Source organism: Sander vitreus, chromosome 8 (assembly GCF_031162955.1).
Source record: "Sander vitreus isolate 19-12246 chromosome 8, sanVit1, whole genome shotgun sequence".
Taxonomy (NCBI): domain Eukaryota; kingdom Metazoa; phylum Chordata; class Actinopteri; order Perciformes; family Percidae; genus Sander; species Sander vitreus.
The window spans coordinates 34,609,561-34,635,075 of NC_135862.1; the positions used below are offsets into that span (position 1 = coordinate 34,609,561).

At 42.2% G+C, this 25,515-nt stretch overlaps 1 protein-coding gene and 1 non-coding gene across 2 annotated transcripts in view; one reads left to right on the forward strand and one right to left on the reverse strand.

The window, feature by feature from the left end:
* The first annotated feature begins 3,024 nt into the window (after positions 1-3,024).
* On the forward strand, positions 3,025-3,096 carry trnap-ugg (transfer RNA proline (anticodon UGG)). The gene has a single exon. It is a non-coding gene; the product is annotated as a tRNA-Pro (tRNA).
* A 3,663-nt stretch (positions 3,097-6,759) lies between these two features.
* The window catches only part of lrp5 (low density lipoprotein receptor-related protein 5), a 68,127-nt gene continuing 49,371 nt past the window's right edge, over positions 6,760-25,515 (reverse strand). Inside the window, exons 12-29 of the mRNA XM_078257928.1 lie at positions 22,355-22,571; positions 20,944-21,097; positions 20,000-20,135; positions 19,544-19,788; positions 18,247-18,431; positions 17,084-17,232; positions 16,603-16,780; positions 15,595-15,791; positions 15,168-15,373; positions 13,999-14,189; positions 13,400-13,609; positions 11,877-12,002; positions 11,451-11,687; positions 10,414-10,524; positions 10,068-10,307; positions 8,657-8,799; positions 8,372-8,469; positions 6,760-8,171 (exon numbers count right to left, since the gene is read on the reverse strand). Of these exons, the coding sequence (XP_078114054.1) occupies positions 7,847-8,171; positions 8,372-8,469; positions 8,657-8,799; positions 10,068-10,307; positions 10,414-10,524; positions 11,451-11,687; positions 11,877-12,002; positions 13,400-13,609; positions 13,999-14,189; positions 15,168-15,373; positions 15,595-15,791; positions 16,603-16,780; positions 17,084-17,232; positions 18,247-18,431; positions 19,544-19,788; positions 20,000-20,135; positions 20,944-21,097; positions 22,355-22,571 (3,348 nt within the window). The 3' untranslated portion in view covers positions 6,760-7,846. The remainder of the gene's footprint in view (positions 8,172-8,371; positions 8,470-8,656; positions 8,800-10,067; positions 10,308-10,413; positions 10,525-11,450; positions 11,688-11,876; positions 12,003-13,399; positions 13,610-13,998; positions 14,190-15,167; positions 15,374-15,594; positions 15,792-16,602; positions 16,781-17,083; positions 17,233-18,246; positions 18,432-19,543; positions 19,789-19,999; positions 20,136-20,943; positions 21,098-22,354; positions 22,572-25,515) is intronic.

Here is a 25,515-nt window from a genome sequence, read left to right on the forward strand (position 1 = left end):
ACATGAACATTAGGTCAGTTGTTCACATGACATTTAGAATTGCTTTGGCACAAAATGCATTGAGTAAGCCTTGCAGATCAAAATAGTTTGCATTCATTTGCTATTTAATTGCATTTTTCTCAAATGCAAATTATACACATGTTCATTGTGTAAATCCCTACATGCTAAATAAAGCAACCAACAATCACAATAACCTGTTACACATACTGTATATAGATACATAATAGTTGTGGGGTTTTGTTTGTAAAAGTAACAATTCAATTTCCTCACAATTTAGAGCAACCAAATGCAAACAGGTGACAGGTGAGGATATCACAGCAGATTGCTGTGTGGGGGGGGATCAGGTGTGACGTTGATAAATGTTGTGGTCAGACAGAGAGGAGATTGGATGACCCTTGAGGTTGATTCATTTGCAGCATTTTTTTTTTTTCTTGCACATTTTGTACAGCAGTTCCTGATAATGTTGCTGTTGTATATCTTTTTATGTACAAGCTTCCTTTGTGTATTTGCGGTTGGCTGGTGTGTAAACACATTAAGCAAGTATAGTGTGTGCCATGGCTAACATCAATACTATTCAGCTGCCTAAATATACAATGTTAGCAACATTATTACTGGACAATATTACATAGTGGGTAACTATCATACTCTCAGTCCACTGTCATTTAACAAGGTGTCTTTGCATTTTGACTGTCTTGGTCTAAGGAACATTTTGTTTTGATGAAATTTATTTACTCGTTGATGGATTTTTTATTTTATTTACATTCGAAACAAGAGTTCATTTTTTGATGGAGTGATCACCTTTTGCAGGTCACTTAGAGTGATGTGCTGAATGTACCACTTGGTGTGAGGATTGTACTTCGAGTTTTGACAATTGTAAGTTTGTTTCAGTAAATGTGCCAAAGAGTTTGAGAATAACTGTAAAAGATAGATGTGTTCCATGTCTTCAAAGGTTTTGACTTCCCTACTCTGACTGTGGCTCATTGGTTCCTACTGGAGAAGTCAATCTTTAAAAAAAACATGTATAGTTTCTTTTTTTAAGGCTTTTCATTTAAATATTATTTAGTAATATAATTCATATTAAAAAGCTATGCACTAAAAGCTTTAAGTTACGTCCTCTGTATCCAACCTTGAGCCAGCCGTCTCATGGATTAAAAGCTCTAATGGATTCCTGTGAGATTGACACTTCATGAGCCAAGGAAACACATAGACATCGATCGTTGCGAAACATGACATATGGTGCAACATATGACCAACTCCGGAAAGGATTTTTTATAAACTTCAGATGTAGCTCAGGGCCTTTTCCCCGGAATGAGAATTGAATCTACAGGAGTCTGAGTTGTACAGTGTACCCAGAGAACCCTTGGCGCTAGCTTAAAAAATGATATTAAAAATAAATAAAAAAGGCTGAGCTCACTGGCGGTCCCACAACTCTAAGGCTACGTTCACACCGCAAGTCTTAATGCTTAATTCAGATTTTTTGCTCAGATCCAATTTTTTGTTTGGCTGGTCACATTACCTTTTAAAATGTGGCCTATATAGATTCCAGTGTGAACTGTTTGTGGTTTTGAACTGACCCGCATGCCCAAAATAACAATACCAATGACATCAGACGCAGCACGCTGCTGCACTACAGTTAGGGAGGTTATGGAGGAAGTCAGCATTTTCACTTTTATTTCAAAATGTTTGTGTAATGACAGCCTTAACATTAATGAGCAGGTGCTGAGGAGGAGGAGAATGAAGAGAAAGAGACAAGAGACAAGTTGGCTATTTTGGCCTTTTGGCTGCAAATTCACTACAGAGGTCTGTGTGGAATCAGAGACGAAGCCAGGAGTGATTGAATTGAATTGATTGTATCGCCCCATACACTAATTAGGTCTAACACCTCCCTCTCCCTCCACTGACTTGCTCCATCACTGTCCTCCATTGTGTAGGCCTAGTCAAGTTTTCTGTCAGTCTGTGTCTAGGGCTAACTCCCACCGGCGCATAATTGTGACAAATCTAAATCTGATTTGAAAAAATCAGATCTGGGCAAGATTTGAGTGTTCACACTACTTCTGAAGAAATCTGACCTGGTCCCGGGACCCCAAAAAAAATCAGATTTGGGCCACTTTTGCCTGCAGTCTGAACGTAGCCTAGAACTTGCAGTAGGCCTATCACATTTGATAAGTAATTATAAGTTGCTTCAATCCAGTAAATATTCATATTGAAGAATTATTAACAATATAAATGCTATTCTTACCATAACATTTTCAAAATTAGCATAGATTTCCATGCACAACATCTGCAGGTGGGTGAATGAGGGCAGCCATCTTTGATGTTGTTTTCAGAGCTCTACTGGCTGCAGTGCATGATTAGTCCACCAGGGGGCAGATGACACGTACCAGCTAGCATACAGCACGGTTAGGTTCTCTTAATACAGCCATGGATTAGGGTTAGAAAGTCATGTGTGGATAGAAATGGCGTTGCGGGGTAAGTTTTGACATTTCAGCGTGTCCAATCAGCAAAATGTTAACCTTAAGTGCATAATTCAAGTTCAACTTTATTGTCATTTGTATTAGAAACACAATGAAATCCTTGTGCTCTGGTTCAGTCTGCCTCAACAGAAGGGACACACACTACAGACCATAGACTATGTACACAAAGTTTCATACACAATATACAGTACACGATAACAGAGCAAGTGAGAGCATAGCACGGCGACATCTTGATCAAAAACCTGTTTTGTTTCGTTTGCAATCCTTTCCGTAAGATAATATTTCAGCTATTCTCTTTAAAAAATCTTGTTTTTGATATTTACCCATTGAAATTATTATATTACACGTTCAAGGTTCATCTTTATTGTCATTATGCCACATACACAGAAAAACAAGAAAAATATGGCATTAAAATAAAACAAACTATATAAAAGGATTACAGGAACTAGCAATTACTTGTTTCGCCAATAGATGTCAGCCTTACATAACATATCGAACAGTGGCATTCTTAGAGGTATAATTATCTACTCGTTTAGGTCTTTGTCATGGTGGCTCGTTGGTCTAGGGGTATGATTCTCGCTTTGGGTGCGAGAGGTCCCGGGTTCAAATCCCGGACGAGCCCAGTTTTGTTTTGTGTCTTCTCTTTTAGATGCAGTGAGACAACAAAACGCTTTGTACATGTGAGCCGAGAATGCAGCTCCTGTGTGACCGGTTCTATCGTCGGTACCACTTTGATATAAATACTATTCTAATGAATGTTTTTGCAAAATATAATTTGACCAAAAACACAATTTATTTATTCAGTATTTTATTCAGCAGTATTTGGTCTGGACTAAGTTTTCTATAATTTTATATAAAATATTCACATAAATTGGAGAGAAGGGTGACAGCAAGTGATACACACATATTATATATATAATTCATTGACCTTCAACTCAAAGGTAACACAGACACAACCAAATTCCTTAAAATAGAACCTTTATTATATAAAAATGCTTTTGATACAAAAAATGTCACAAGTGTAAATTCCACAAAGCATTTTTAACTGAGACAACAAATACAGGTTTTAAGGAGTTTGACTGACAGTGGTTTGAGGCGGGGCCTACAGCCCTTAATTAATATAAAAGAGTTGTGCAGCTCAGAGTTCCCACTGACACATACAGACGCAAATTCAGCAGCTGTGTTCTCTGGAAATCTCCAGCCAGTCACCAGACCTCGGCTACATCATCAGCAACAAGCTTACTGCGAGTTCCAAACGTTCCCCACCTCCCAAAGTGCTGGTATACTTTTCTATCAGTAAACTACAGAATGCTCTCTAGCACAAAGGCTACATTTAGCTGTAATACAAAGATGGCAGAAAGCTTGGTGTGTTCTCTTCTGATTATATGGCACACTGTGTCATAACTCTCTCTGACACTATAACCATCTCGGGTTGATTTCTACTGCTAGAAGTCCACAGCCCAAACATTTTCCTTCTTCTTCATTTACTTCCTTGGAAATAATAACATATCCTTTATTTTTGTAAGTGCAGGTCCTGTGTTGATAATGTTATAATATAACAATAATAAGTGCTGGAAGCCCCCTGAAAGCACAGTTTGTCTCCACATAGCCGGCTGAATATAATTCGGTCCAAAGCCTAAAGCTAGACCACGACAGTACACAATGATAATCGCTGTGCTTTTATCTGAGCGGGGAGGGGGAATAACACGCTGCACCACTGCAGACCTAAAGCCCTCATAGTGCCCCCCCAGAGGCTGTGATGTTCAGTACACCCCATGATACAAAGGTTTAGACATGCAGAAGATGTTGGTGGGACCAAATGTAAAGTTTGTCCCAAGAGTTGATATTGTTAAGACAAACATTGAAACCACTTGGAGTTCATCATTTTCTGACATTTTATAGACCAAACAACTGACCGATTCATCGAGAAAATAATCGACAGATGAATCAACAATTAAAGTAGTCGTTAATGCAGCCCTGTATTTTTCCAGAGAAAATCAAGTCATTGTGTCCTCTACGCTGCAACATTGCCTCAGACTAAAACAGGGTGTTAGGTTGCTTTTTTATTTTTAAATCAAAAGTGTTCATCCCCCTAGGACGAGGCAAAGATCAAACCGTATTAATCCTGTGAGTCAAACCTTTGCCTTTAGGTTTGCAGTGGCGAGGCTACTGATGTAGGGAAGCATTCAAAAACTCCACAGCAGGGTTCACTGCCAGGTTCACTGTACCGGAGGTGAGCAACTGCACAACTCAAGGCCTCAGTAAGCTTCAAACCAAGTGCTTGTCCGATTGTGTTACAGCGTCAAAAAAACCCTTTTCAAGCCCACTGAATGTGATTGGCCAGGTGTGTAAAGGTGTGGAGGAAGGCAGGGTCATCGTGTCGAGAGCACCCAAACACTAGTCTGGATAAACGGAGGTACATTTCCAGGATAAAGCCTGACAACCTGGCTTTGCCCCTCCCCTTCCTCTCTCTGTGTGTTGCTGTTCTTCAAATCCCTTCGCCTCGGGAAAACAACAACAACCTTCGAGCTAACGAGCTACACGCTGAAAATATCAAGTTGTGAAGAAGATGTGGATGGTGCAACAAGACAGGCCTGCTCGGTTCTTTCAGGGAATGATTGTAAAGATTTACAAAGAACATGTTTAGGTCATTTCCTCTCTAACTGGGACGTTTTGGGACTGAGTGGTGGAGACTGCTGTGGACAAAGTACACACAGAGATACACTGGTAAGAGATAATGAGGTTTAACCATGTATCAGCTCATTTAAATAACTCACGTTACTGTATTGTGTAAACAGTTAAAGGGGCAATATGCAGTTTTCTTAGCTTAATTTACCTTAACTGAACAGCTTCGGAGTCATTGGAATGGTTATATGACTCTTTTTGGGTTGAATGGTGGTCGTCTCGCTCCCCCCTAGTGCCTGTAAGCGGAAGAACCACCCTTGCAACTTTCGCCCGGTGAGCCGGCAGCCTCAGTGTCAGGAAGTATTACGTGATATAAGGTCTCAGGATGTAATAATTGCTTCATAGCACTGCACACATAATGCCCATTCAGGAACTGGCTAACAAGGTAAAGATGGAGTTTTTCACACTATCGTCATGGCTGAGTCAGCAAAAAACAAGCAGAAAGCTAGGAAAGCATTGTCGGAGGAACAGAGAAAGAGGAAACGGCAGACTGATCGAGAGAGGAGTCAGACACAAGTAAACATAGGAGCTGCCAAATATCTATTCTGAAGCTGTAGGGGGGGGCTCTATAGAGAAACCTGCCAGCAAAAAGAGAGAAAACAGCGAAGAAATGGCCAAAATGGCATAGCGCCCCTTTAACTTCAGTTAATATTGTATGTGGCTTTTTCTTTTATGGGTGCGAATGTTCCACCAAAACAAGTTCCTTCCTGAGACTATTTAGCAGAGCCACCGTCGCTGAGTCCAGAGCTCATCACCACCCAAGACGATTGTGATTGGTTTAAAGAAATGCAAACAACCCGGAGCGTTTTTTTTCTCTCTTTTTTTCTATGCATCTGAAGCATACCGAGACCTTCAGCTGATTCCTGGAACAGCTCTGGATAAAATGTCTCAGCTGGAACTCTTTCGCTTTTCTATTTCCAAAAAAAGACTCCTTCAAACCAAACATGGTGGCAGACACAGAAACGTACATAACGATCTACACACAAACAGAAATACGAATAACACAAGTCGCTATAAGAATAATTTGTTATTAACTGTAAAATAGCTTCATGATCTACTGTCATTATGCGAGTGGTAAATGCGGGCTTTGTGTGTAATTACAAGTGGTAGTGACTGATATAGTATGTACACAATAGCAGCAAACATACTTTTGGTAAACGGGACGATGAGGATAAAGAAAATGTGATGGAAGAGGTTCAGATTCACAATGAAAAGCTTTAGCTTCTCACAACTCAATCATTGACTTCATTACACATATGTACAATAGCTTTACATGTTGATAATCATTTGGTATGTTGTTGTCACACGGCGATTTCATGGCATAAAGAAGGGACTGTTGGCAGATTAGTCTTTGTCTCTCGGTTGATTAGGGGGAAAGCTCCGCCACGTTCAACTACAAAGAACTCACAGTTTGAAATGTGAGGGACACACTTTTCAGAACGTACAAAAAAGATTTCACACTTTGATCTTGGCCCTATCCCATCCACCCACTCATTCACTCATACTTCTATACATTCATTCATCATCCATGATTTCAGTCTAAATTCACCAAACATTCACACATGCTCATGCACACAGCCGTCCGTCACCCACCCACCCACCCATCCACTCATCTTTCTGTCCTTTGTTTTGTGTGCAGCGGTGGATCAGCCAGCGTGAATAAAATAGTAAAATAATTCCTCTCTGATTTACTTTTGTTCATATTATTTTAACACTATGTACAGTCCTGCCGCTGGTCTGCCAACGAGGACGCTGGGAGGGAGAAGACAAGCGGAGTGAAGCTTTCACACAACGCCAGAGCCTACTGGTGACTCTCTCAGGAGGGGGGGAGGGGGTGTTGGGGGGGCAGCGTGAGACGAGGAGTTAGGCCCACTGAATATTTGGACAGATGGAACAAAAGTAGCCCGGCAAAGCAACTTTTTCTTCTTTTGATGGGATGAAAATGTAAGAGGGCGCTGGTCTTCTCCTCGCTGCGCCCTGCGGTGAGTGTGAGAGCGGGACACACGGAGCGACATAGTGAGGACTAGGGCTGGGTATCGTTGACAAATTTCCGATAGCGGTACCGATACCAATACCGTGACTTCGATACCAGTTCCTAAACGATACTTTTTCGATACCAATTTTATAAAACAAAAAGAAATGACAACATTATGTCACACGTCTTTGTATGGATTTCTCAGCTCCTACTACGTGAACCGTCTCTGTGTAGCGTAGAGTTTTTCCTGCGTGTTGAACGTTAGGCAGCCACTCACAGACATTGTTAGATCTTGGTAGAAGCATGCTGCGTGCTGATTAGCTCACTGACGCTGATGAGATTTACTCCTTAGGGATTGAAATTGGGCATTGAATGACGAGGCATTTTCCGATACTTGATATTAAGGAGGCCATTCAGTCGGTGCCTACAACGTATTGAATTCGGTACCCAGCCCTACTGAGGACTGATCACATGATGGTCACCCTGACAGCTCTAAGATGACTGGAATGATGAAATAACCAAAGTGGGACGTAGGCACCTTGAGCAAGGCACTTGAGCCTAAGCAGCTGATATAACGCAACACGTGTGGGCCCCCCAGGGCTGGAAGTTGGCCCTTGGAGTTCTTTCCCTGGTTCCATGGGCCACACGAAGCCAGTTCCTGCATTAGGTGAACTGCGTCCTTCCTCACAGGGCTCCGGGGCTGATGGGGGGGTCACGAGGAGTCGGTGCAGGGTGAGGGAGGCGGGGGGCACAGGTGGAAGTAGGAGCGCTCGGTGGAAGGGGACGGGGGGCAGCTCTCCTCCGCCGACAGGTACTGGGAGCGGGGGGTGGGCGGCGGGGGGTAGGGGTCCGAGTCCGAGTTAAGGTCCATGTAGTACTTGTTGTGTTTGCCGTGAGCGGCGTGGCCCGCGGCCTTCCAGCGGCCCGCCGATGACACCAGCCCAACCGGCGGGTGGTGGGGGGTGTAGTCGCTGTCGCAGACATCGGTGCTGCAGGGGGTGGTGGGGGGGGCAGCGCCTCGGACTGGGTGGTAGGGTCTGATGGGGGGGAGACACACACAGTTTGTTTAGTTTAGAATCAGGCAAAAGCAGCACATTTACCAGAGATGTGCTCAGAAGTTTCTTGGAAGTAAATCATTCAGCATGAAAAAGCATCAAAAATGACTTATCGACTAAGTGACGATTAGTGGACAGATGGACTCTGAGATGTGTGTGTGTGTGTGTGTGTGTGTGTGTACCTGTATGATCTGGTGGTGGACGGACTGTTGGAGGAGTAGAAGATCTCTGTGTTGTAGAGAGAGCGGTCAGTAGCCGGGGACGGAGGAGGGTTCAGGATCTACAGAAAAGATGTGTGTTATTTCACTGTGGACAGGAAACAGCATGCACACTGTGTGTGTGTGTGTGTGTGTGTGTGTGTGTGTGTTTGTCTGTGTATGTGTGTGCGTGTGTTTGTGTATGTGTGTGTGTATATGTATGTGTGTGTGCGTGTGTGTGTATGTGTGCATGTGTGTGTGTGTGTGTACCTGAGGGTAGAAGGCTCCCTTGGTAGATGAGGAGCTGCTGGACGAGGCTCCGGTCACATGGTTCCTGTCGTAGAGAGGAGCTCCGCTGCTGCTGCTGCCCATCAGGCTCACTGAACTCATCATGGACTTCCCACAGGAGATACCTGCACACAGTTCACAAACACCATATCATATGAGTCATGCTATAAGTATAGCCAAAGACACTCTAAAGCTAAAGACAGCACATGACCCGCTGCGCCAATGGTATAAACAATACACACTTCCTTGTAATTTTCATATATATTTATATACTGTGTATATATATATATATATATATATATATATATAAACCTCTTCAGAGTGCGCCAACAAATCCTCAGTGCAGGAAAAACCCTGCAGATACTTGGTAGACAGACTGATGTGGAACACCTGACTAGCAAACAAAATGTGACAATATGATTTTTTAGATAGAAACAAATCATGTTTCTGTTCTGCTAGTCAAAAAACAATCATAGAATCTATCATTATATCTGCATCTAATTATGGTGAACTTGTATATATGCATGCTTTTCCCTCCACCTTAAAGCCTCTTGACTCAAAGATTTTAAAACATTACAATCAAGTATTTGAAACACGTGTAATTGTTTTCTTATCTTCCTATAATTCAACTAAATTGACTTTATTTGAACAGACTTCAACCAAAGATTCTCTATTACTAAGAGCACTTTACACACTGCCAATGCTATGAAACGGTACACACTTCCTGTCTCCTAAAGGGGCGTGGCCTCATTTGAAAGTGTAGTGAACATCGTGTGGATGGATGAAAAGTAATATTTGTATATTTTATTAATATTTTCGTTGGTAACATTGGGTATTTACACCGCTAAAAGACATATTTAGAATGAAGAACATTGGTTTAGTTTTGTCAGGGCGTTGGTGAACGTTAGCTGACGTTAGCTTCTCTGTGTTGCCGGATCTGAAGAGAGTTAGTTCCTGAGACAGAATCAAGTCTGACACAAGTCTGTCTGTTTCAGTCTGAAAAATGCCATTTTAGTGTCAGAATGTTCTGGAAATATGTGGCTGGTTGAAGACTGAAGGCTCCAATATTGACTTTGGTGACAATGGGGCGAAAGAATAGCTCATAACCTGTGTTCACGTTCATGTCTCCCATTGGAATCAGTACACTCAGGAGCTGCTGCTAGTCTCCTAAACCCACGGTGGACAAACCCACGGTGGACAAACCCACGGGACACACGGACAGGAAGTTACTCTGAGTCGGGGCTAGGGCTGCACGATATGAGGAAAATATCTAATTGCGATCTATTGCGCCCCTCTGCGATTTGGATATAGTAGTTCATATTGCGATCTCGATAAAATTGTGATTAATTGTGCAGCCCTAGTCGGGGCTCTGCTGCTGTGTGTCTGATCCTACCTTGGAAGGTGCCATGCTGCGAGCTGCTGGGGGCGATGAAATTCAGTGGCACATGGGGCGTACCACTGATGTACTCGTGAGGGAAAGTCCCACTGGGGCCTTTGTAGCGGCGACACACCACACGCTGGCAGACAAAGTAAGCTCCCGCGACAACAAAGACGAGCAGGATGATGGCGATGACTGGGCCGATGGTGTTGGGCCCGGTGTTAGGGATGCCACTGGAGGGGGGAGACACATACTCTGCACATAGAAAACAAACAGGAAACATAGGATGCAGAGTCAAGGACAGGCACTCAACCAGAGACAATACATGTGTGCTTACTGTATCCTGTTTCAGTGTTTTTACCGCAGGCGAGCTCATCTGATCCGTCGGGACAGTCAGAGTAGTTGTCGCACTGTTGTTTCTTAGTGATGCACTGGTTGTCACCGCAGCGGAACTGGTTCGGAGGGCAGATGACTGGAGGAGAGCAAGAAACAGAGACAACCATATTTTAGTTGTACTGCACATTGCTGCAGCTCCTCTTTTCACCCTGTGTGTTGAGCTCTCTGTTTTAGCTACAGAGTGAGACATCTCACTTCTGTTCCATCTTTGTTGGGAGTCGCACATGCTCAGTAGCTAGGTAAGGACTACTAGCCAGTCAGAAGTAGAGTATGAGGGCGTGCCCTGACAATACCTAGGTAAGGACTACTAGCCAGTCAGAAGCAGAGTATGAGGGCGTGCCATGCTAGCAGCTAGGCGAGCATTATAACGTGTGTTCCAAAGTGACCACGTTTGTCTCTGAAGTAAAGGCTGGACCACAACAGAGCTGTTTGGAGCAGTTTGTGAACAGTGTTTTCTGTTGGAGATGGTAAGTCCCTTTGGGGGGGACTTTGGGCTTTTTCACTTTGTAAACCTATAACGTGCACAAAAAAGATATATAACACAATAAAGGAAAGGGAAAAAGCCAAAAAGCATAATATGAGTACTTTAAGTAAAAGTAATAATACCACACTGTAAAAATAGTCTGTTACAGGTAAAAGTTCTGCATTGAAAATTTTATGCAAGTATGTATCATCAGGGAAATGTAATTAAAGTATTAAAAGTAAAGAAGAATCCTCCCATTTCAGAAAGTATAAAGGATCCAAACAGTTGTGTGTTTAGTGGTTTCATCCTCTCAGCTGGACTTGTAGCCGTTATATTGTTGGCTAGTTTACTTTCTGTACACTTCCTTTATATGTGATGTGTGGGTTAAGAGGCTGCTGAATGTATTGTCTCTTAAAGACACCCGCTACTTTTTATAAAATCCATTAGGAGGGTGTCTTCAGGAACACTTAGCTGATTCTGAACTGCTGCAGCTGAAAAGCTCCACGTTAACTGAGCTGATATTTTCAGTGTGAACCTACTTTCACAGTCCTGCTCATCAGAGTGATCGGCGCAGTCCGGTTCCCCATTGCAGCGCCGCTGGGCATCAATGCAGCCTCCTTTATCACACTGGAACTGGGCGACGGAGCAAACAGGGCAGTTCTCCTCGTCGCTGCTGTCTTCACACTCGGGGAAGCCGTCACAGCGCCAGGCCATGGGAATGCAGTCGATCTCGCCGGTGGAGCAGGTGAACTGCTCGGTGGAGCAGGTGGGAGGCTCTGACGAAGAGAGAGAGAGAGAGAGAGAGAGAGAGAGGAGGCAACATGTTTGTAGTTAGTTTGTAGTTTATTTTGAACATATAGATATATATATATATATATATCCACGTGCGTGCGTGTTTCAGCCTGCTCCACATTCAAATGAATGGGGAGCGACTTTGGGTCTGACTGGTGTGGTTTGCTGTTCACCTCCGCAGTGCAGCAGGTCCTGCAGTAACACCAGGTGCATGGGGCAGGAGCAGCGGGGGGTGCCGTCTCCCTTAGCAATGCAGATGTGGGAGCAGCCCCCGTTGTCGCGGGAACAGGGGTGGGATGCTGGAGAGAGGAAACAGTCATTACAAACCATCCTGCCAGACCACTACATCAACAAAGCCCTACTGATATAGTATGAATATATGTCAGAAACTAAGGCAGAAGTCCTCATATTCAAAAACAGAACATTTCTAAATTCCCTACCTATTTTATACCTTTTCTAGTGCTGTCAGTTAAACGTGTTATTAACGGCGTTAACACAAACCCATTTTAACAGCGTCATTTTTTTTACCGCGAGATTAACGTTCTTTTTGGCATTGTAAACTTTGTTGTTTTTTTCACATGCTGTTGCAACAACTAGTAACGTTAGAAAAACTACAACACCACACCGGATCTAGCTAGACCGGAAACAAAACAGGCACGCCGCACACACTAGTTTGGGCTTGCGAGCCGGCCAAAGAGTAGTAGGCTAACGTCACGTTTTGAGTGGATGGCGAGAGCGAGACGCCGAAATAGATGCCAATAAGATTCTGAATGGAAAGTTTACTTTTAAAAAGTTGCCAAATGGTTCCGTTGACAAGACCAAAGTGATCTGTGTGTTTTGTCGTTGTGAACTGAGCTATCATCGCAGCATGTCCAGTCTGAAATACCACTTGATGGCCAAGCACACAGCTGATGGCCAAGCACACAGCTGATGCCAATTCTCCGTCCCCTCCTCAAAGCCAGGCGACAAAAGCACAAAGCAAGCCGATCCACTTTTACATATTGATAAGAGCATTAAAATGAGAAAAAAATGACTGAACAAAAATAAATCTAGGGACATTTAGAATAGATACAAATGTGTGATTAATTGCGATTAATTGCGAGTTAACTATGACATTAATGCGATTAATTGCGATTGAATATTTTAATCGTTTGACAGCACTAACCTTTTCTCATTGAACTGAATTCTCTATTCAAGTCACTCAGACAAAGTTTTAACCTTTTGGAAACAATAGAGCTTTTTCCCCCCCAAATCCTCTGACTGAATATAATTGTATTTGTGTATACATGTACCCATTTTTTATTGATGTATTTATTAAATTTGAAATGTAATGTATCCTTAATGTCAATGTCATTATTTGTATTTGTATAGCACCTTTCATTACACGTAAACCCAGAGTGCTTTACACTAAAAACAGCATATACCTTTAAAACAAAGCATGAATAGAAATATATATATATATATATATATATATATATATATATATATATATATATATATATATATAAGAATACAATCAACAAAAACAAACAAGACATACAAGTGCGACCACACACACACACACACACACACACACACACACACACACACACACACACACACACACACTTCATTCATCATGTCTGATATATATACGCCGTTGTTTTTTCGCCACTGTATCTTTGTATAATGCATTTTTTGAGGCAGAGGTGCGTACCAAACTCCTGGGGGTCCATCTCTTCCACAGCGTGGATGGAGGTCAGGTATGATATCCGTCCCTGTATGCGCGTGCGTCCGTCTCCAGTCAGTTTGTCCACCCTCTCGATCATCTGCTGCTGCCGGTCGATCCAGTACAGATGCTCCCCCAGAATGGTCAGCCCCATGGGCTGCAGAATGTTGGAGTCCTGGAGGACAATGCGATTGGCTCCTGGGGGAGGGGGAACGATGTCAGAAGAATATGAAAGTAATACTGTATATCCAGGCCAATTCAGGCTACATCTCCACTGTTACGTTTTGGTTTAAAAAGAAATATTTTCTGCTACGTTTCCCCCTTTCATTCCCCCTACTCTGGTGTCTCCAACAACTAACAATTTAAATAATAATAAAAATACAGTCTGACCAATAATCACACATATACATATATATATATATATATATATATATATATATGTCTAGACATCTAAACAAAATCAACAATTACCATTCATACGCCTTAAGAAGCTAATGTCGGCAATTAATTGCAGTTAAACAAAGACACCGTGATTATATAAAGAAATTGACAATTAGACAGTTATGTAATAACTGTTACAGGCCTACCTGTCAGGTCACTGCTCTCGATGCGTTTGAGGTCGGCGTCGACCCAGAACAGTTTTCCCAGTTTGTTGTCCAGAGCCAGAGCCACAGGTCGGATCAGACCCGTGGTGAACAGAGACTCCCTCTCCGTCCCGTCCAGACTGGCTCCTTCGATCTTAGCTGAGCGCTCCTGCACCGTGGTGAAGTACATGTACCTGCAGGGAGACACACATTTATCTACTGTAGGACACTGTGCACACAGAGTACAATATGTTGATGTAACCAGTGGTGGAATGTAACTAAGTACATTTACTCCAGTACTGTACTTAAGTCCAGATGTTGAGGTACTTGTACTTTACTTGAGTCTTTTCTTTTCATGCCACTTTCTACTTCTACTCCGCTACATTTCAGAGAGAAATATAGTACTTTTTACTCCACTACATTCATCTGACAGCTTTAGTTACTAGTTACTTTACACATTAAGATTTCTGCACATAAAACACATGTAGTTTATAAAATCTTTAATTCTAAAGTAAACTAGCCAACAATATAACGGCTACAAGTCCAGCTGAGATGATGAAACCATTAAACACACAACTGGTTGGATCCTTTATACTTTCTAGTGTACTCGTCTTTAAGTACATTTTCCTGATGATACTTACAGATTTTTACTTAAGTTAAGTTAAAATAATAAAATTACTTAACTGTACTGTTTGCTATCAATGATAATATCACTCTCCCATGTATTCTTCTCTATGAATAACGCAAGATAAATGTTAAACTCTCATTATGCAGGTGTGTGTGTGTGTGTGTGTGTGTGTGTGTGTGTGTGTGTGTGTGTGTGTGTGTGTGTGTGTGTGTGTGTGTGTGCGTGCGTGTGCGTGCTTGAGTGTTGTTATTGGTCTTTGTTTTGTGTTTGTTTTGTGTTTTTAAATTTTTCTTTTGTATATTAAGAAATATATGTACTTATATGCTGTTGAGGACCCCCTTGAAAATGAGATGGGTTCATCTCAAGGGGTTATTCCAAATAATTAAGTTAAACATTACATGTTAAATGCAGGACTTTTACTTGTAACAGAGTGTTTTTACAGTGTGGTATTAGTACTATTACTTAAGTAAAGGATCTTAATACTTGTTCCACCGCTGGATGTAACCAAGCATTGCTTCTGTGGAACTAATGACAATGAGCTCACCCTTTTTCCGCGTTGACCACGATGGCCCGCGGCTTGTCACTATCGTCCTTCAGGACTACGCCCACAGTGTGTCCGTCCATCTGCTGGACGTTGATGGTGTTGGTGGTCTCGCAGGTCCAGTAGACGTGGCGGCTGTAGGGGTCCAGGCTCAGGTCGTGGAGCTGGTTGTCCGCTGGCTGAGCGCCACTGCTCCCGATCATGGAGGACTGGAGGCACAAACAGCAAGATCATCACTTTTATATTCACACTGCTCTCCGTCCTACTGCTACAGCAGATCCACCAATCCGCAGCCTGCTACAGACTTTATCTTTAATACAGATGTACAGGGTTAGGATGGATCATCCTCATGGATGAAGGACTGGTTTAATGTTAGTTTGATAGTATGTTTCACAGAGAAACACCTATCAGCATCCATTCAGAGTGTTACCATGGCTCCATCGTCTCTGGCCCTGCGGATGTTCTGCCGTCCGTCCAGCCAGTAGACCAGCCGGTCCAGCGGGTCGTAGCTGACAGCCCGGACGTTTCTCAGGACGTGGATGGGCAGGATGATGTCAGGACTCTGCTCTCCCAACACCATCCTGCTGATACTCGCCTTCTGACTGAAGAGCAGGAAACTGGAGGGAGCTGCAGGCAGAGAGGCACAGAGGATGGGTGAAGGAGTGAGCATGCTGAGCAGACACAGTGTTCACACAGATACTGTACTGTGAAATTCAAACATGTAGGGTATTGACAAATGAGCTCATCATTCAAGACCCAATTTCAATATCTAAGGAGTAAATCTCATCAGAGTCAGTGAGCCAATCAGCACGCAGCATGCTTCTACCAAGATCTAATAATGTCTGTGATAGGCTGTCTGACATTACATGTTGTAGAGACACGCAGGAAAAACTCTACGTTACACAGAGACGGCAGTCACAGTATTGTGTGTGTGTGTGTGTATATATATATATATATATATATATATATATATATATATATATATATATATATATATATATATATATATATATATATATATATATGTATGTATATTGTGTTATATATAGTTTTTTGTGCTGCCCATAGGTGCTGCTTGAGCAAGCACAGGTCGCCCAGTGGCTTGTTTGGATTTGGTTGACCAATCAGACTGGGCTTTTCAGGAAGGCGGGCCAAGAGCTCAGACAGAGGAGCTGTATGTAACGGGAAGTATGAGAAACATAATGTTTTTTAAACATCAAAGCATGTAAACCTATTATAGTAGACCCCAAGAGTACAAATATGACACTGAAAAGGAGTATGATATGAGCTCTTTAAATACCAGCTTTTATTTTAGAACAGCAGCATTGTATTTTACTGCCTTGTTCAAGGACCCCTGAACTAGACTTATTAAAGGAGAAGATGTTTCCCAGCCAGTCCTGGGATTCCCAGACACACTGGTGTCTCTCTGTGTACTTACAGCTGCAGTTTCGTCCATCAGGGTTCAGAGTATAGTGGGAGGCACAGCGGCACTGGGCCCCAGCGGGTGTGGCCAGGCACAGATGGGCACAGTTGCCGTTGTTATGGGAGCACTCGTTGGTTCCTTCCTGACGGGACGAGTGGAACACCAGGATGTCCAGCATCAGCTCCAGCTGGCCCTGGGGACACAGTGACGTCACAGCGGCAAAGCTCAGTATCTCTGGACTGAATATATTGTGACTGATTGATTTTTGATAACTCCACTTAAAAACCAAAACGTAGCGGTGGAGATGTAGCCTAAGTCTGTAAACAGGCTCTTACGGGGTCAGCATTTCATTTGATGTAGTCGGGGGCTAGACCCTGATGAGCTTTAAAAATGATCAGTAATATTTTGAAATCCTCTCAAAAGCAAATGAATAAAAGTCTCTATAACAGTACAAAAATAGCTGACATTTGACCCATAACTGAAGCTGATTCCATACCTGCAGCACCACAGTGCGGTTGAGTCCGCTGCGTTTGTCTGCCCGTTCAATGCTGCGCAGGTTGAAATCCGTCCAGTAGATGAAATCTCGGTACTGAGTCAGACCGAAGGGGTGAGGGAGGTCGTCCACTATGATCTCCCTCTGGAGGCCTGCACGAGACATGACAACATCTGTAACGTTACACCTGCTCTTCATCCTGCCATCAACCACAACCATGTCATCATCCAAGCACCCAGCAACGTTCCCAGCATCATTATGTATTTGCAAAATTAGATTAGGTGTGTGTACATGATCAGAATTCAGTGTTTTCCCTAGGCTTGTGTTACGTTTTTCAATAAAGAACAACATCCACATAATTTTTGGACCATTATTATTACCATATTTGTGTCTAAATGTTGGAAAAGCTAAACCAGATAATAAATAAATAACGCTCAAAAAGCTTAAAGACAAAACTTGTTAAAGAAGTCCACTGGGGACAAAACTGCAATCATCAGATCTGAGAAAAGTCATTTAGTTAGTTTTGATTCTCACATTGAACATACATTCATTTGGCTTAGGTGCTGCGCCTAAGCCTTATAATGTAGGGAAAGCCCTGTCATTGAAGCCTGAAATTAATTTGTCAGTGTCAAAAACATCCTAGAAATAAGTGGTACTGATAATACAGTAGTTTGGGATGTAGAAGGCAGCATATGTAGTGCAGAGAGAGGCAGGTGTGAGTTGGCCTGATGGTGGCACTAGAGTCAAGGTCATAAAGTCTCCTGAATCAATATGTTTCTTATTTCATTCGGTGTGAGAATGTGAACAGCAAATCTCATGCAAATCCAGCCAATTAGTTTTAGAGATAAGACTAGCAAAGACAAACAAACAAATAATGAGACGAGGCAGTAAATAACCTGCACTTAAAAGGTAAGAAATATGGTTAGAAAGTCTTGAGAATGTTTTAGTTTCAGTTGTGGTCATGTTGTATGTTCTGATCATTTAAGATGTCAATTCAAAGTGTGCAGAGAGAACATTGCTTTACTTTATAATGTAGGTTTAAATGTTCTATCTACAAAGAGATGAGCCATATGCCTGTCACTGATGCACAAAGAATAATAGGATGCCTTTGGGTGTTGGCATGGTAACTGCCTGGTTGAAAAGTGTGTTGCTGAGTGTGTCCAAACCTTGCATGTTGGTGCTTTCTATCATGCATGTGTCCAGGTCAGTCCAGTAGAGCCGATGGTCTACGTAGTCGATGGTCAGTCCGTTGGCCCGGCCCACTTTATCCACCAGGGTGGTGATGGTGCTGCCATCCATGTAGGCTCTGGCTATACGAGGCCGACCCCCCCACTCTGTCCAGAACATGTAGCTGTGGAGACAAAACACAGTTTCAACCTGGGGCACATGCGGAAGCTGTGCATTTCTGTATGTCAAAGAGTTACCCTGGCTTTCCTTTTTTTCTCTCTGATACAATGGATCATATACTATAGAATAGGAATCTGTTTCCACTTGTTTTGTCAAGTTCTGTGAAAGAAAACAACTTTGTTGTTGTCTTTATTAACGTGTGAGCACGAGTATGTGATCATAAAATAACATCAGATGCCTTCAGGCACACGTGTTGACAGCTCTGTGCCATGACATCATCAAGATACCACCAAGTGAGTGACGTGTTAGGATGTCCTGGCACAGGAACCTACACACACACACACACACACACACACACACACACACACACACACACACACACACACACACTCTCTCTCTGCCAGTGTAATAACTAAGCCTTGAATATAACCATCCAAGCAAAACAAATTAGAACCATGGACACAAAGACAGACACACACACACACACACACACACACACACACACACACACACACACAGGTAAATCAGTGAGTGTCTCGGTTGGTTTGATTAGGGTTAAACGTGGCGGTAACAGCATCCTCCCTCTCTCAGCTGGAGGTTATGGGGCAAAGAGGCGGCCCGCTGGCTGTTGTACCTACATACCAACGCGATGACATCGCTCCACTCTCACTACCTCAGACAGTGAGGAGACACGCTACATGAGGTCATTGGCACCAACTCATACCCTTGAAAGTCACAGACCTCCAGCATAACACAGGTGTCTGACACTGACTCACTTCTAAACTGTTCTTATCCAATGCTGAGCTGTTTGAAGCCACAGCTTTGTCCTGAGATAGATAAATAGATAGATAGATAGATAGATAGATAGATAGATAGATAGGATAGATAGATAGATAGATAGATAGATAGATAGATAGATAGATAGATAGATAGATAGATAGATAGATTTGGAACTGTGCCATACACTGTACTTCATACACTTGTCCATGTTAGAAGTTGAAAAATGTAAAAACTATATGAGGGAAGTCAAATGACCAGGATGTAGATCTTGCACAATTTAGCAAAGTTTACTAATAAAGCCACCAGCTTTTTCAATGTTGCAGTTGTCCTTCCTACCCATTGGCCGGGTCCAGTGCAAGTGAGCGCGGGTTGTCCAGTGAGCGCGGGTTTTCCAGATCCTTACAGACCAGAACCTGCCGGTACTGGCCGTCCAGCCGGGCCACCTCGATGCGGTTGGTGCCTGTATCGGCCCAGTAGATGTTACGCCCCATCCAGTCAACTGCCATGCCTTCTGGGTAGTCCAGCCCGAACTCTATGACATGCTCGACAGAGCTGCCATTCATGTACGCTCTGCTGATCGTCTGGGGCGGAAGAGACAGAGTCCAATTCAAAGTCATGAAATTACCAAAATTCTAAATGAGGAATAAATACACTGTCCATTAAGGTCAGGAAAAAAATAAACACAACATGAGTTACCTACCATACTTATTATTATAGAAATACTACCCTGCTCATTTCATAAATCAAATAGTGTTTGCTCAAACTTCAGTACATGGGTACAGCCCAGCCCACCTTGGCCTGTATGTCTGTCCAGTAGATTCTCCTCTCAGAGACATCGAAGTCGAGAGCGGACGCCTCTTTAACTCCGGTCAGAGGGATGGCCACGTCGTTGCTGTTGGTACCCAAAGAGATACTCCTGATGTTGTCCCTGAGGAAAAACAGAATTTTGCAAATTGAATGCAAGTTAGAATCCTCACTAGTCTGAATCAACAGAAGTACATTTCCAGGAAAATTGCCACATCCCTCACCCTACACTCAAACTGAAAATGTCAAGTTTTGAAGAAGATGTGGATGGTGCAACAAGACAGGTCTGCTCGGTTCTTTCGGGGAATGAGATTTACAAAGAATATGTTTACGGCAGTTCCTCGCTAACTGGGACGTTTTGGGACTGATTGGTGGGATTGCTGTGGTCAGTTTTCACACACATGTATTGCTGTTCAGAGTCACTGACAGGCTTCGAGAAACTACGCTTCACTGCTATCCCAGACTGACCTTTCACCAAGTGCTTCTGTCCTGATGTTATGTTTGATGAATTGAAGAGTAGCAGTGGCTGCTAAGACTCTCTTTTTTAACTCTCCTTCTATTCTAGACTGACTGGTGTTTTCCTTTTTTTCTTTTTTTTCTCTTTACTTTCTCAGTTCAAATTTACAGTATGTATGTGTATATAATTATTCTTTTTTTGTACTATCATGCCTATCATTGTCCTTTTTGATATATATATATATATGTACTCCTTCAGAATTGGCTCACGCTTCTTACCTGCTTTCAGTTTCATACTACCAAACTTTGTTTGGTCTTTGTTTCATCTAATAGGGAATTGGTTTGTATGTACCATTTTAAATGTCATTTGTAATGCCAATTGTATGTCCCTGTTAAACTTTGTAAAAAAAGTGTATGTGTGTGTGTGTGTGTGTGTGTGTGGGGGGGGGGGGGGAGTCATTGAAAAGCAAGCGTACCTGTTGGTGAAGAGCAGGAAGGCCTCAGGCACCACACAGGTCTGCAGGTCTGAGAGGAGTTCCATCCCCATGGGACAGGCACAGCTGACAGCCTGCCGACACCAGAAGCACAGGTGGCTGCATCCACCATTATCCAGCGCACAGCCATTTGTACCTGGAACCAAAGTTTAAACAATTATTTCACACAGCATTTTACATCCTTTTCCTCACTTTCAGTTTTACTCAGAATGTTATACTGCTGAAAACCTGTCCTCCTGAAGCTAGGTTTATGGTAGCCATGGTGTTCCCGGCACGAGGCGCGAGCCATAAAACTTGCAAAGGCGCTGCAAGTTGTCGCGCTGCGAGGTCGTGCGCCTCGTCTTTGTAACTTAGTTACAGTTCTACATGGTTGGCTGGGAAGAGCAGGTTTGCCTCTACAAACATCTGTATGAGTCTTCATGTACAGACCACAGGGAGTCAAACAGCCTTAAATAATTGGTCAAAGAGAGACACTAAAAGAAAAACCATTTTGCTGGAAAAACATGAGAAATTGGAAAGAGTGTTCCTAACAGTGTCACAGGCAGACAGTAGTTAAACGATACTAATGTCACGTTAATAATTAGAGTAGATAAATGGAATGTGTGGCGGTACGTCGGTGTTTATCATGGATGTGTTTACTTGTGTTGCCAGGCAGCCTGCTTTCCTTAACTTCCACTCTCTTCTTCTCTACTACTTCTTGCTAATTCACAGATTATTTTGTCTGCACACCCTCTGGTGTTTCAGAGAATACGGCAATGAACAATGCATTGAGCATAAACGTCTTCGTGCATGCTCGTAGATGGCGCGCCCTATACGGAGTCCCGCCGCAGAGTCGGCGGCCAGTATAACGCCTCAGTCATATTAGCTACAAGAGACAGCGACAAAGCGACAGGCTGCCATTCATTTTCAATGGGAGTGGCCGTTTGCCAGCGACAAGCGACAAGAAGTCTATTTTATGCAAATGCTGAGAGATGCGACAAAGCGACTGCCAATTGGAGTGAAGGCAGCGTGACGTATGTACGTTGGTTGCTCGAGTCGAAGAAAATCATTCAAGATGGCGGAAACGCTTCAGGACATCGTATTTCTGTATATATCTGATATGTTGGGCATTTTATCTCATATATTTTATTACCCCTATCGAGAAATAAATGCTTAACATCGTTCTTGTGACCTCTTGCAGATACTAGGCAATAGGATGCTACTATCGACACAGAAGCGTCACTGTATCAAACGTTCACAGAAACGTCCACGTTCTCGGTCCTGTACAATTTAACCTTAGATTCGTACAGAGACATTAACATTTAAAACGATGCATGGAGGAGAGTCTCAGAAGGTAGCACCAGAGAATTTCTGTTTACTTTTGCAACCAGGGGTAGGGTCACTGAAGCTTTACCGTAAGTCTCTGTCACTTTAGTGGCCTTCAGCCCCATTAAATCCGGCAGCTGGTCGATGATGATCTCCCGTACAGCCGTGGCTTTGTGGACCCTCTCAATGCTGCGTCTCTGCCAGTCGGTCCAGTAGATGTAATCCCCCAGCAGAGTAAAACCAAAGATATGAGGCAGCTTGTCCTCCAGCAGAGTCTGTCTGTTACTGCCGTCCACGTTTATCACCTGAGACAGGAACACAAAGACCAGGTGTTTTAGGATACCTCTGTTTTTTGTATTTTACTACATTGTTGTTCTTGATTTTTATCTGCTGTTTTTCTGGAAAGCACTTTGTGACCTTGTTAAGAAAAGTGCTATAGAAATAAAGTTTATTATTATTATTATTATTATTATTATTATTATTATAGAAAAGCTCATTCGTACAGACTTATATTCAAACTGCCAGCTAAGATAAGATAAGATAAAATAAGATAAGACAGACTTTATTAATCCCAAACTGGGGAAATCCCATTGTTACAGCAGCTCAAAGAAAATTCACACACATCAGAATAAGACAAATACACATTAAATAGACACAGGGAAAATATACAAAAAGTATTATTAGAAATAGAACAAACAGAAGAAGAGTAATAATAATAATAATAATAGTAATATGTACACTATTAACACCGTTATTATAAACAGACAGGTAAAAAAAGAAGAAGAAGACAAAAAAATACATATACAGATATAAAAGTTGAGATAAGATGTGGCTTAATAGAATGGCATATTGCACAGCAGGAGGTGACACAGACATAAATACATTTGCATAGTGCAGAATATTGTCAAGCTATGGTAGAATATAATCGTTAGATTTTATAACTTTAGGGAGAAAAGAAAAGAAAAACCCTGGGCAAGTAAAACACTTCCTCTAATGTCCCAAAGACACCAAATCCACCAGCTGACCCTGACCTTTGACCTCCCACTTCCATCCAGGGAGTAACAGGAGAGCTGCTGTGATATGAGGTGGCAGGGAAGAAGCTGGGAGCGTGTTGGGAAGGGAAGAGAAGAGCTGGAGGAAACAGGATGGAGGGAATGTCCACAGGAAGTTACGTGTCCAAATGTGAACAGGAATAACTGTCTACAGAGCAGGACAAAATAATGGAAACACCAGCTGAAAAGTGATTTTCAGCTGGAAGGGGAATTCCACCCACTGTAACATTACAGTATTCCTTTCACTGCAAGTTGAACCTGACCCATCTGCAACACATCCCTGGTCTTTCTCTCTTTTGGATATAAAGAGGAAAGACTTGAACCGGACTATTCAATAGAACATTGAGTTTTTTCAGGGTGTTACAGTAATGGAAATGAGTTTTTGTTACCTTATTTGACAGAAATCTATGTATTTTCTTGCTATTTCTGCCAATTTGATAAACCAAAATGTACATTATGCTGCAGGGGTTCCTGCAGGTTTCAACAAGTCAAATGTAACATTTTTTAAGACTTTATGAATTAAATTTAAGGCCTATATCACAACATAAAAATTATTTAAGACCTAGAATACAATACTTCAGAAAAGACTTTTCAAGGCCTAACATTTTGATTTTGAAATTTAAGACTTTTTAAGAACCTGTGGAAAACCTAAAATGAAACCCCAAATAACAAAACTGGTTAAAAAAATAATATTAATATTTAAAAAAAATCACCGGGAGAGTCTGGTACAGCCTGACTCTGGAGATAAAACTGAGATTAGCTCTCATATGTTATTTTATATTGATAGTTGATGTTCTGCTTGTTCAACAGTTGTTTAGTAAATTAAATTGCTCTTGAACACATTTAGATTTGAATTGCTTTTTTTATTCTCAATTCTTATCATTTTGGTGCTGGTAATTTTCCTTTGGAGCTGGCTAAAACCTCTTTGGGGGGGGCGCCAGAACATTCCTCTATGCAGGAAAACCCCTGGTGTTTTAATGTATCCATCTGAATGGAAAGTGAGGAGGACCCAGAGGGTGGCGACATTCAGCCCTCTGATGACTGAGAGAGCTCCACACGCTGCAAGAAGACTGTGTTCTATATTATCTTCGGGTTCTTAAAATAATGTTTGTTATAATGGAATATGGCAGCAAGCGAGTGGATGACATTTCATGCAGCTCACACAAAACCAGATAAACTTCAGAGTCTGAAGAAGAAGAAGGGTGATTTACACCAGTAGGGCTGGGTAACGTACCGATACCAATACTGTGACTTGGATTCTGAATGATTTTTTTTTTCAATACCAATTTTATAAAAATTTATTTTAACCAACTACGTGAGCCGTCTCTGTGTAGCGTAGAGTTTTTCCGGCGTGTCTCTACGACGTGTAACGTTACCTAAAAAGTATCTGATTCGGTACCCGGACGCAAAGACAGCAACAAAAACATCTAACTGGAGAGACAAGGAGGTTCAGGAACTTCTGTCAGTAAGGGCCGACGCCGAAATCTGAAGTATTGTTCTTCTTCCAAAGAAATGTTTCTTCATTTGCTCGCGTTTTGTCTTTTTTGCATGCGCTGAGCTCTCAAGGCCCCCGAGAGAAAATGAAGAGAACAACTTCACCGCTTTGAAAGCACACACGGCAAAACACAAACACATTTAGAAATCCACCCATTTGACATCACAACAAAGGCATTTCTGCAAAATCAGTTGTGAACAGTTAGACTTGAGATATGGAGGGCGGACTTTAAAGAGGACATTTCAGAAAACGATTGAAAAAAATACAACTTGTGTGTGTGTGTGTGTGTGTGTGTGGGGGGGGGGGGGTTTAGATTGTAACTTACTGCAATGAAAAATGAATAAAAACGTTTAAAAAAACGTTCCCAGGGGAATGAAAAAGTCAGACACCTAGAGCTGAGAAAATCAGTCGGTTAATCAGTTAGAAAATGAATTTACTTTTTTCAATTACTTTTTGCAAGCAAATATGTCAAACTTCCTCATGTTTCTTATATATGTAAATCCACTTTTTTTCCTGATCTTAAATTGCAGTAAATGTACGCTTGAGTTTTTGAGTATTGTGCATTCCGATACAGCTGGAGTCAGCAGTTAGGAACCAAATGGTGGACCAGAAGATGTCTTAGTATCTGGCAGAAATGGGGATTAAACACAAATAAGATTCTAGAATAATAAAGTGTCACGATGCACAAAGTGGAGCTGACTG